Source organism: Emys orbicularis, chromosome 11, assembly GCF_028017835.1.
Source record: "Emys orbicularis isolate rEmyOrb1 chromosome 11, rEmyOrb1.hap1, whole genome shotgun sequence".
NCBI lineage: Eukaryota > Metazoa > Chordata > Testudines > Emydidae > Emys > Emys orbicularis.
Window position 1 is genome coordinate 52,664,080 of NC_088693.1, and position 13,087 is coordinate 52,677,166.

At 45.6% G+C, this 13,087-nt stretch overlaps 1 protein-coding gene across 4 annotated transcripts in view; it reads left to right on the forward strand.

The window, feature by feature from the left end:
- The window catches only part of MYO1B (myosin IB), a 168,014-nt gene that overhangs the window by 150,240 nt on the left and 4,687 nt on the right, over window positions 1-13,087 (forward strand). For all 4 annotated transcript variants that reach the window (XM_065413246.1, XM_065413248.1, XM_065413247.1 and 1 more), the window contains 3 exons: window positions 2,959-3,091; window positions 4,798-4,950; window positions 6,197-6,324. In XM_065413246.1, the coding sequence (XP_065269318.1) occupies window positions 2,959-3,091; window positions 4,798-4,950; window positions 6,197-6,324 (414 nt within the window). The remainder of the gene's footprint in view (window positions 1-2,958; window positions 3,092-4,797; window positions 4,951-6,196; window positions 6,325-13,087) is intronic.

Genomic DNA, 13,087 nt, shown 5'->3' on the forward strand with positions numbered 1-13,087 from the left:
GGACCTGACTGTTCTAGGTGCTGTACAAATACAGAATAAAAAAAGACGGTGACTGCCCCAGGTAGCTTACAATCTAAGTGTAAGAGAAGAGACAGCAGATAGATCCAGGGGAAGAGTACAAGGAAACAAGGAGGCAGTATTGGTCAGCTTGATAAGCAGTGGCCTGCAGCACACTAGCAGCATAGCCGTTATGTTTTTTGGCGGCGTCACCGCAAAGGAGTGTTTGAAGGAGGGGGCTTTGTGGATGTTTACAGGGATCTCCTCCCCAGCATGTGGGGCAGCAGGACAGAGCATGAAAGTGGTTGTTTGAAAATGTAACAAGTGAGGGATGGAGGCTGTCATCATGGTCTGCTCAGAGACAGGCATCAACCTTTAGATAGTGAATGAGAGATGACAGGGAAGGTGGGTATCCACACTTGAGTCGTGCGGGAGTGGCATTCCAGTACTTCCTCTGGTCCTGGGCCAGGCAGCTCCTTTCCGTCTCTGGCTGCAGGCTGTCATCTGAGCTGGCAGGTGCTGGGGGTTGGGCACTCAGCATGAAGGGAGCTGGGGCGCTGCAGCCAGGACTTGGTGGGGGAGCTCAGGAGATGGAGCTTCTGGGAGCCTGAGGCAGAACGGGAGCCAGGCGATGTTGGGAGTTGGACAGCACAGTCTCCACAGGGAGCAGGTCCTGGGTATAGGTAGCTGGGATATCTGTTGTGGAAACTGGCACATTAGCAAGAGAAGAGGAGATATCGGGGGGGGGGGGGGGGAGGTGGAGACTTTTTTTTCCCCAAGGACTCTCTTGTTCTGGTGGGGATAGGTTGTAAAGGGCCTTGAAAGTAAAGACAAGTGGCTTATGTCTGAGGCAGCAAAGAAGGGAGTAGCCAGTGGAGGGCTGCAAAGAGAGGAGTGACAAGGTCAAAGCAACAGGCTAGGAAAATGATCTTTGCAGCAGCATGTAGGCCTTTCTCACTTGTTCAGGATTTGGACAATAAGAAGCAAACAAAAATACTTGCTGCTAACAGATTTGCTGTGGTCATTATTTAAGCTTAATTGATGCCAAAATATTAATAAAAAAAGTAAGCAGTGTTGGAATGTGAGGACTAGGCAATTTTGTAGATAAGCATGTTAAGAAATATCTTTAAATTATGAAACTTGTAAAGCTTTTTATCTTCCCAAGGCCACGTTTATTTGGTAATTATTTCTATTCCAGAGACTCTGTCTACTCAGTGATAGTGTCTAGGCTGGCTAAAATCTTACATATCTCTACAAATACTCATATCAGTATTTCAGACAGGTAGAGGCCTGAAAATTCCAGGGAATTTCTGATGAGTCTCCAGTTGGTGCTATCTGTCCAGTTAACATTGCTCAAGTAATTGCAAAAATGTCTACATTTTTCCTTGGGCTGCAGGCATATTTGTGTTGTATGCAGTAAAGCTGATAAAAATCAGTTCTGGGGCTCTTCAAAGAAGCTTGATTGAAATTTAAGTTATGATTGGAGCTGAGAAACTAGAAGTTCAGTTTTCAATGGAAACAAACCTTGTGGAGTGTCTTATTTTTGTATAAAAGTAGCTTGTGTTAGACTGTTCTCTCCAACCTGCTAGTCAGAATCTGAATGTGGAGAGATTTCTTGTTTGAGCAATGGGGAATTGATTAAATGAAAGCTAATACCCATTGTAATTAAATGTTCAACTCATGGTTCAGCCAGAATCCATATTTTATATTTTCAACCAAAATGCTTCCTAAATTCAGAATGAAATTGAAACCACACTGATTAAAGACTTACAAAACATTTTCAGCTAATTTGTTTGTGTGGCAGCAGAGAGAGGGAGATGCTAGTGTTTCTTGAAAACTTGTTTGGCTAAATATACTTCTTGTGCAGCACTGTTGCCTGAAGCAGGACTGGAAAATATTACCCAGTACTTACTAGCTTAAGAACCTAGACTGATTAAGTCCATTAGCCAGGATGAGAAAATGTGGTCTTCAAAGGTCCCCAAATTGATACTGCCTGCATTTTAGAGACATACAACAGTTGTGTATTAATGGGAAAGATTAGCAGCAGCCAACAACTTTATATTTAATACATTTAAAAATATGTTAATTGTGACATCTCTCTTGCTTTTCTTATACTTCCTTTCCATTCCAGGCTTCACTCAGTCTTTCTCCTTTCTTTTGTATAATAGATCCTGCAATATCTTTTTCTTCATTGTATTTAAGTGTCTGCACCAGCTCTTTCTATTTCTCTTAACAATAGAGGAGGAGATGGAAAAACAATTTTTTGTTTTGTTTTGTTTACACTCTTTCCCACTGCTGGAAAAAGTGGAGATTGCCATATTTCTATGAGGGTGCTATCCCTGGATCCTGGTTGGCACATCCATTTTTTTTTATGTCTGCCTCCAGCCAATAGACGACTGCCTGTGGAATTCGGGAATCCCTTTTGTGCTGCAGGAAGGAAGAAGCAGTGTTCACTGTATCTCTGGTTGTGATGCTTCTCCTGTAGGAACAGTTCAAGACTGAAGAATGCAATATTATGCATTAAAATGTACAGTTGAGGTTTTGGACGTCAGAATGCTGTCAGATAGGACTAAGTCGGAGATCAGTCCAAATCTGGCGTATATTCAGGGAGAGATTTGCAAAGGCACAGAGGACTGATAGGCACCCAACTCCCATGCAAATCAGTGAGAGTTGAATGCCTTACAAATTGCTTTAGCCCCATTGGAAAATATCACCTAAGTGCTGTGACTGGGATATTTGTATATATTCTTGTGTTAAACATCATGCAACTAATGAAGGTCTATGGTGGGAAAGTGTAGGCAAGTAAATACAATACCCATGAATAAGGTCTTTGGGACTGCCATTGGCACCAATCCACCATTGTAAAGTCTGCACCAGAATGTGACAGTTCTGGGATTTTTTACTTCTGCCCAAAGGTCAAATTTAACTGGAGTGTTTCTGTATTGTTTTGTCCTTCCATAGTGTTGGGCAGCCATTCCATGGGGCTTACCTGGAAATCAGCAAGAACCCCAAGTACAAAAAACTCAAAGATGCTGTGGAAGAAAAGATCATTATTGCTGAAGTTGTGAATAAAATCAATAGAGCTAATGGGAAGGTAATAAAATGGCACTGTTTAATCCCAAAGGGCATTCTGATGTGATAGGTCTCGTTGTAAATTAACATATAGGGCAATTTTATTTTTCCCCTCAATGATTCTGAAGGTAATAACATGGTTATTTATTCAGTTTCCCCATCTGTAAAATGGGGATAGTGGTGCTCTTGTAAAGCATTTTGAGATCTATTGATGAAAAGTGCTGCATAAGAGGCAGGTATTATTTATTAATTGATGTTATTTTCTTTCATAACTGTTTTTATTAAATTATCCATTTTAGACGGTGTAAGTGTGGAATTCTTTTAGGATAAGTATGTTTCTAATTTCCAAAAAATATTGTTGTTTAGAAAAAATAATGCTTAGCTGTGTATTAGGAGAATAATTCTGAGAGATGATAGCGGAGGACAACATACCATATATACTAGTTCATAAGATGAATTTTTTTAGTAAAAAAGGGAAGCACCAGAGAAGGGGGACGGCTTATGAACGGGTAGAGAGAGGGAGATGTGGGACACAGCCCCTCCCCACAACAGAGGCAGCAGAGCCAGAAGGGAAGAGGCGGGGCCAGAGTCTCTTCGCTTCTGGCCACGCTGCTCTTCCCCCAGCCTCCGAAGCAGCTGCAGCTTCGAGGCTGGCAGGCTGCAGCCACGCCGCTCGGCCCCGCCCCCCAGAGCAGGCTGTGACCGCGCCGCCCAGCCCGCCGGAGCACGCTGCAGCCATGCCACCTAACCCAGCCCGCTGGAACACGTTGCGGCCGCGCCGCCCGGTCTGGCCCGCCAGAGCAGGCTGCCCTGGCCCTCCCCAGATAAGGTGGGAAGGGATGGGATGGGGAGAGTGTGGGGGTCGTGGGCTAGGGGTGGGGTCATGTGGGGGGTGGTCACAGGGGTTACTCCCCTGACTCCCGGCTTCCCCCCCCCCTCCCCCCCCCCAAAATTTCCCCACCAGTTGCTGTCCCGGCCCGTCAGGGTAAGCAGCTGGCATGCCGGGACACTTTGTTTACTTAGGTTTACCTCCGTGCCCGCGGATGGTCGAGGTAAACAAACCATCTCGGCCCGCCAGCGGCTTATCCTGATGGCCCGGGAGCCAAAGTTTGCTGACCCCTGAATTATAGCGTCCTCTTATGAATGGGTCATAAAAATTTTTCCATTTTTACTTATCCATCTTGGGGGGGGGGTCGGCTTATAAACGAACCGGCTTATGATAGAGTATATATGGTAGTATTTCAAATACATAAGCATTTTGGTACATATAGTATGTGTGCACACAAATATATATACTTGATACTGCATTTATTCTGCACCCAAAATGTACGTTGATTTCAATAGACATTTGCAGTGCACAAGGAATGAAGCATCAGGGTTCTTCTCGTTTATATATGTATTCCGACTTTCCATTTTCAGATTGTACATCTATAAACTTACAATTAAAAACATTGTGTTTATACATGTAAGCATAGGGGGCAAAATGAAGAACTGGGGGTGCATTAGGCTTCTGGATCCATAAGAAGGCAGTTAAATAAAGGTGACCACATTTTCAGGGACGTTGATCAAACTGCAGCTCCTGCTGAACTTAAAACACTCAGGTTTGAAAATTTGAGCCAACAGTTCTTAGTTGTATGAACTGTTTGTTTTCTTAATGGTTACTCTGTTGTAGAGTCTTCATCTCTGTGTGTTTGAATAGATAATGTTTTTCATTTTCTCATTTTACAGTGTGCATCCAGGATTTTCTTGCTAACAAAAAATAATGTTCTCCTTGCTGATCAAAAGTCTGGACATATCAAGTCAGAGGTCCCTCTGGGTGATGTTACTAAAGTGTCTATGAGCTCTCAAAATGATGGCTTTTTTGCCGTGCACCTCAAAGAGGTAGAGTTTAAATCTGTAATAAATTATCAAGCAAATTTATACTGTATGAGAAGAAATTATTTTAAAACATTAATTCTTGTGGTATTAGCATGTAGGGTTAAAACAGCTCTCTAAACCTTTTCCACATCTATGAAGTGGTAGGTTTAAGATTACTAAAGATCAGGTAGTGGAACTGTTAAATAATGGGTGACAATTCGCTTGTGAAAATGAGACCTAGTGATTTGCTTCAGCCTTTTCAGGATTAGACTTTTTCCATTTGTAAAATGGCCCTTTAGTCTGGTTTTTATTCATAGTGAAAGCTTGTCCTTAGCTTTTTAATCCCTCGTATAGCTTTCCCCGACACTTCAGTGTAACTGAAGTATAACGAACAGATTAGTAAATGTGTTTCTGCTCTTTAGAGGAAGTAGGAAGTTTAGATTAAATATCATCCCCTTTTTTTTCTTCAGAAAAAACTTATTAACTTCTATACCTAGGCTTCTAAAAACTCATTGAGAAGATTTTTACTACATTTTTATTGTTCACTTCATCTTACTCTCTGCATTCTTCATCACTAACTTTACCATTCATCCCCTTGATGGGCGCTTGAAGAAATTTACATTATTATATCACTAATTTAGTTACCAATCTAAAAAAATCTACAAGTACTTTTGTTTCTCTTCACTGTTTGTAGAACCCTCTTAAAAATCTATTCTGTCAGCGTTTTTCTTTCTTAAATGGAGCTGATAGCCTAGCTGTTTTGTTCAACAAATTCAATTCATATAGTGCTGTGTCATGCCAGAATATCTTTTTCTGTGTGCTAGTATCAACAGTTGGTTTCAGTTCCTATGATATAGTGTGAATTGCTGTGATATAGCCAGCAGAGGGAGACTCAAACAGTACATTTCTGTAGGATCTACAAAGTTTAGTGGCTTTCCTTTGGGCTGAGGGTGAACCTACCTTGATAGTTAGAATCCCATGGAGCTTTCTCATCAGATTCTAACAGGTTTAAGATCGGGTCATATTTTAAGACCAAAACTTCCTTTTTAACTTCGACGTCAAAATACTGGCACTTGGTGGTGACAGGAAACCTCCTTCCTATCCTGTCTTGCCCAGTGGTGTGCTTTACTGGTATTTGATCCTTATGTTTTGCATTTTGGGGGATGGCATAGGAAGGAGGGGTTCTAAAGTCTGCTTACCTATATAAAACTCTACAGGATTCCTCTGAGTATATTTGTGGTGATGCTAACTACATTTGTTTCTGTTTCAGGGCTCAGGAGCAGCTGGTAAAGGGGATTTCCTGTTCAGCAGCGATCACCTTATTGAAATGGCCACCAAGCTTTACCGCACCACTCTCAGCCAGACCAAACAGAAACTCAACATCGAGATTTCTGATGAGTATGTTTATTTTTTGCTTGTTTTTAAAAGGACATTTCCTTCAGTGCAGCATGTCTAATAGGTTCATGAGTCAAAAATCTAACCTTGGATAAACAAAAGGGTGTTATGTAACTGGGATTTTTTTCTGATGACAGAAAAATAACTTGTAATTAGGGATTCCAGTTTTCTGTTTCTATCTGTGTTCATTTCCAGTATTTGTTTTTGGCTATTTTAGAGCCTTGAAACTTAGTAGAGAAACTCTTTGTTTTTTAGGTTTGTTTGAAATGAGACTGTATACATTTGAGCGGAAATCATATTTCATTATCAGTGAAATTAAATAAACACAAATTAAATTTAAAACCATCTTTTACTTGTATACATTTATGTTTTCACACTGTGTGTAAACCACATACATAAGCAGCTTTACATGCTGCTACTATGTGTGACCAAATAATGAATCATGGAGAACATGACAGGAAACGATACAGGCTGCAATTGACAGAGACAAAACATTAATAGGATGTCAGTTCATCTGAAAGATCTTTTACCTGCTTTTCAGTGTATGTTACTTAACATTCCTGTTGATGTTTAATCAGTTGTTTGTGGCTTAAGCAGAAAACTGGAATCTCCAATTATAAATTGTGTCTATTGGGTTCTGTTTCATGTTTTGGTCTCTTGGGTAAGATTCAGATTATCAATGTTATAAGCATGGAGTAAAGTTGCCCAGTAAATTAGCTTTTATTGATTAAGTGCAAGGTCTGTTAAGAAATAGATCACCAATTGTTTTCGGACTTAGGGCCTGATTCTGCCACATTTGCTCATGTGGAGTAGAAGCATACTCTGTGAGTAATGCCACTGATTACAGTGGGACTGCTCATAGAGTAAGGTACTGTTCCTTTTGAATAAAGGAAGCAGAATCTGTCCTTTTTTCTTCAAGATGTGTGTCCCTGTGGGTGCTCCACTTCAGGTGTCGGTGCGTCCCTGCGCTGTTGATCGGAGATCTTCGGTAGCAGTGCCCGGTTGGACCGCGCGTGCGCAGTTGGCGTCTCACGGCATCGTTGGAGTCTGTTTGGCGCATGGGCGTTTCAACACCCTCAGTTCCTTCTCAACCGTCCTCGGCTGAAGACGGAACTTGGGGCAGTGCTGAACCTCTTCCACTATTTTGAGAGAAAATTAGTTTTAGTTAGATAACACCTCTCCAGTTACTACCCTACCTTTAGATAGTTGCATAGAGCTCACTAAAAACAAAACAATCCCCCACCTCCCTCCCCCCAAAAAACAAAAAAAAACCCTAGTTTTTCTTAACCCCTCTTCCCCCTTTGGGAGTGAACTCCGCTATGGTCTCGTTCTTAGACCTTCTTCAGTAGGCCACATTAAAGATGCCGGGGTCTCCTGGTTTAAAAAATGCTACTCTTGCAAGAACCTCATACCATGCTTGGACGGACATTCCCGGTGTGTTAGATGCCTCGGTGAGACGCACGTCCCAACTAAGTGCGTCCGCTGCAATAATCTAAAAAACAGAGCTCACCGAGACCTGCGTTTAAAGATGATTCTTATGGAGAAATCCCTCCAACCTGATTTGGAGTCTGGCAGAACAAAACCCTCTCCTAGGTGCTCTCCGACCAGGTTGGAACCAACCAAGAGCCCGGCACCACCCTTTCACGAGACAAGGAAGAGAGCCTCGACCTCCACAGACAGGGAACCGGGCACAAAGAAACGGTCCCCAACTAGGTCCTTGCCAGCAGTGCCGACTGCCTCAGGGGTCAGCACCTGCGACATTCCCAACACCTCTGGCACCGGGCATATGGTGCAGGAATGTAAGGAGTCAAGACCGCATCATGGCCAGGTCTCCTCCCTGGCACCGCAGGTGTCGGCACCCGTGCCAGAGTCTGTGCCATCCGCGCACAGAGCCCCGGCACCAGCAACTCCACTGGCGCCGGACACCATCCGGCACCGGCTGCTGGTGCTGCCATGGGACCACCGGCACCGAACAAGACTAAAGACAACGGCTTCTGACTAAATTCTCAGTGCCGCACGCTCCGGCACAGACACAATTTCTAACGCATCAAGACATCTCCGTGGATTTGCCTCTACTTGGCACCGAGGGCTCACCCTTGATCCAGCCACCTTCTCCTACTGAAAACTCTGTTTTCACAGACCGCGATGACGATGACCACGGAGACAGTCTTTTCTCCACCCAACTCACTTCCACCACAACAAAGACCACCTCACAGGAAGGTGCATCACAAGGACCAACCCCAATTCCCGTGGTTTGCTACACCAAGGATGGGACCTCAACTACCATGCCCCATGAAATGGGCACCATGGGACCCATCAGCACCCTATAAGGCCCACTACTCCCGCACCTTCTCACCCCATAGAGCGCAGATCCGCTTTCCACCTGGATCCCCAACGCCATCCGCGTCTAGAGCCCTCGAGGATCCACATGAAGAAGTGGAAGAAGAGCCCGCACCTGGCATGGAGTTGCCAAACACAACTCCTCTTCTTCCCCTAATGAAGCCGTCATGTCACCCCCACCAACAATGGCAGACGGCTTCAAGCAATTTCAGGAATTATTTAAGAGGGTTGCAATCAGCCAGGGCATTCCATTGGAGGAAATACAGGACAGTCAACATAAACTCTTGAAAATCCTCCAACCCTCGACTTCCTCAAAGATTGCACTCCCCATAAACAACGCCATATTAGAAGTGGCCGACACTATCTGGCAGACACCAGCCTCCGTCCCGCTAACCTGTAAAAGGACTGACCGGAAATATTATGTCCTAGCTAAGGCCATAGACTTTTTATTTTCATACCCGCAGCCCACCTCCCTCGTGATTGAAGCGGCTAACCATAGGGCTAAACAACCTCATTACCGGTCCACACCCCAGGAAAAAGACCTCAAACGCCTTGACCTCTTAGGTCGCAAGGTTTACACATCCTCTACTCTCCAATTTAGAATTGCCAACTATACCGCTCTTCTCACTAGCTATGACTTGATAATTACAACATCCCAGAGGACCAAAGAGCAGATTTACCTCCCACATCCCAGAAGACCGAAGAGCGGATTTTAAATCGGTCCTGGTAGAGGGACAGCTAGTATCCAGAACGGCGCTTCAAGCGTCTCTGGCGGACATGGCAGCTCGCACCACAGCTACTGCAGTGGTGATGCGTAGGGCCTCCTGTCTCTCCTCATCTGGCATCCCTAAAGAACTGCAGACCAAAGTGGAGGATTTACCGTTCAACAAAAACCCACTTTTTTCTGGAAAAACCGATGAAGTTCTTCACACGATGAAAGATTCTAGGGCTACCCTCTGAACACTAGGGATCTACACCCCTCCTTCCAAGCGAAAGAGATACCAGCCTTACCAGAGGTCTCCCCCGCAGCAATACAACCACCCACATTCCAAGCAGTACGACACTAGGAGGTCCCATGGCAGGCCTAACAAACATCAACAAACCCAGTCTGAACAGCCTACCTCCCACCAGTCAGGCAACAGACTGCAATTTTGAAATCTTGGTCGAGGGTCTGAGCATCCACTCCTTACCACCAGCGCCTACTTGCCCTTTTGGCCATCGCCTCCAATGCTTCCACCACGCTTGGCAAAACATCACACAGGATTGCTGGGTCCTGGAAATAGTGCAGTCGGGCTATTCCATGCCCTTTATTTCAGGGACCCCTCTCACGAACACCTACTTCGGGAAGAAGTAACTCACCTGCTCCTCTTAGGTGCAATGGAATGAGTTCCAACACAACACAGAGGGAAGGGATTTTACTCCCACTATTTCTTGAACCAGAAGAAAAGCAGAGGATGGCGACCCATTCTAGACCTGCGACGACTCAGCAAATTCGTCTGCTCCCAAAAATTCAGAATGGTAACATTGGGCATGATAATGCAGGTATTGGAACGAGATGACTGGACGCAAACTTCCATATCTCAATACACGCAGCACACAGACGATTCCTACGGTTCACAGTGAGGCACAACCACTTCCAATACAGAGTGCTCCCATTAGGTCTCTCCATCGCACCGCAGGTGTTTTCCAAGACACTCGTGGTGGTAGCAGCTCACCTGCACAAACAAAGGATCATATTTTCCCCATACCTGGACGACTGCCTCAGGGCTGGTCGTACGAAGAAATGCGAACGGCCACACAATCGACCATCGCTCTTTTCCAAAGGCTCAGACTGCAAATAAACTTCCAAAAGTCCACTGTGACAAATAGAGTTCATTGGGGTTTACCTGGACTTGACCCTCATCAGAGCCGCCTTCCTGCAGGCCAGGTTCCTCACCATCAAACACCTCATACACATGGTGTCCATCTGTCCAAGGGTCGAAGCCAGAATGTGTCTGCAACTTCTGGGCCACATGGCAGCTGCCATGTTCATGGTGAAACATGCCAGACTACACATGAGGTGCTTACAGGGCTGGTTGAGTTCAGTATACAAACCCGCCAAGCACAGCCTCCACCTGATGGTAACTCCACCTGCAAATGTGCTGAACTTACTGCACTGGTGGACGGAAAGGGAGAATATATGCACAGGAGTTCCCTTTCGCCAAAATCCCCCCGCACTCATGCTCACCACAGACGCCTCCCTGGTAGGCTGGGATGCAGACCTGCAACACCACAGGACACAAGGCAGGCGGTCTGCGCCAGAGGCCCATCTGTATATAAATCTCCTACAACTCAGAGCTGTCAGGTACACCTGCCTTCATTTCCTCCCACTCATTCGAAACAAATCTGTTTGAGTACTTATGGACAATACTGCGTGCATGTTCTACATCAACAGACAAGGAGGGAGCAAGATCACACTCCCTGTGCATAGAAGCCATCAAACTTTGGAACTGGTGCTTACAACATCGCATAGACATCACGGCTTCATACCTGTCGGGGTGTCAGAACACCACTGCCGACACCCTCAGCAGACACTTTTCACAGGAACACAAATGGGAACTAAATCCTACAGTCGCATCCCACTATCTCCCTTTGGGGCTCCCCTTTGATAGATCTATTCGCCAGAGCAAGGAACCACAAATGCCAATTTTTTTGCTCCAGAGCGGGACCCGGGACTGGCTCCCTGGGAGACGCATTCCTAATCCCATGGAACAGGGCACTTATGTATGCATTCCCTTCGATTCCTCTAATACACAGAGTTCTCCGCAAGATCAGGGACAACAAGGCCAAGGTCATACTTATCGCCCCGACATGGGCCAGACAGACCTGGTATCCTTACCTGCTTCGCATGTCGATCCGCCCTCCGAGAACTCTCCCGCTGAGACCGGACCTCCTCTCCCAGAGTGACAGCTCATCCTCCATCCACAACTGGAGAAACTTCATCTGACAGCCTGGCTCCTCCTTGGTTCCAATTGCACGAACTTGTCTATTCGGAGCAAGTCAGACACGTGTTATTACACAGGAGATGCGACTCCTCCCGCAATACTTACCTCCAACAGTGGAAACATTTCTCGATGATGTGCTTACAGAAAACCCTCACGCCCTGCTTCACATCCCTTCCCGATATCCTAGACTACATTTTAGAACTCAGAAACAAAGATCTATCACTCAGCTTCATCAGAGTTCATCTCGCGGCAATCAATGCCTTCCACGAGAAACTGGACAGCTCCTCTGTCTTCACACACCCTACTACAAAATGCTTCCTTACCGGACTCCAAAACCTCTACCCTGAAGTCTACTCCCCCACACCCACCTGGAATTTGAACCTCGTCCTTAGAGGCTTCATGAGACCTCTCTTTGAACTGATAGCCACCTCCTCCTTACTCCACCTGTCCATGAAGGTTGCATTCCTCGTGGCCATCCCATCAGCCAGATGGGTTGGGGAAATAAGTGCAGTCATGGCCAACCTCCCAGTACATTAATTTCTTTAAGGACAAGATCATGATGCAACCCCATCCTAAATTTCTGCCAAAGATAGTGTCCTCTTTCCACCTTAACCAGCTGATACACCTCCCCACTTTTTACCCCCAAACCCCACAGGAAGCGGCACTTCATATCCTCGATGTAGAAAGGTGATTGCCTTCTACTTGAACAGAACAAAAATCATTTAGTAAATCACCTAGACTCTTCGTATCTACTGCAGAACGCTCCAAAGAGCTGCTATTTCGAAACAGTGACTCTCCAAGTGGATCTCCGATTGTATTAGGTCCTGCTACCAGATCCATGACGTTGAACATCCTGACGGCATCAGAACTCATTCCACTTGAGCTACATCAACATCGGTAGAGTTCCTACACAAAGTACCCATTATTGACATATGCAAAGCCGCTACATGGTCGTCAGCATACAAGACGCTAGAGCGGGCACTATAGTAGATCAGACAGTACTGTCTGCCACTGCCAAACTCCAAAGTCCCCCCCAACGATAGCGGGTACTGCTCTACATTCACCTGAAGTGGAGCACCCACAGGGACACCACTCGAAGAAGAAGAAGAGGAGGTTACTCACCCTGTGCAGTAACTGAGGTTCTTTGAGATGTGTGTCCCTGTGGGTGCTCCACTACCCACCCTCCTCCCCTCTACTTTGGAGTTCGACTTAAAGGACTCTACGGTGGAGAAGTAACTGAGGGGGTTGAAACGCGCCTGCGCCAAACAGACTCCAACGACGCCACGAGACACCAACTGCACACGCATGTTCCAACCGGGCACTGCTACCGAAGATCTCCGATCAACGGCGCCGGGACGCACCAACACCTGAAGTGGAGCACCCACAGGGACACACATCTCGAAGAACCTCAGTTACTGCACAGGGTGAGTAACCTTCTCTTA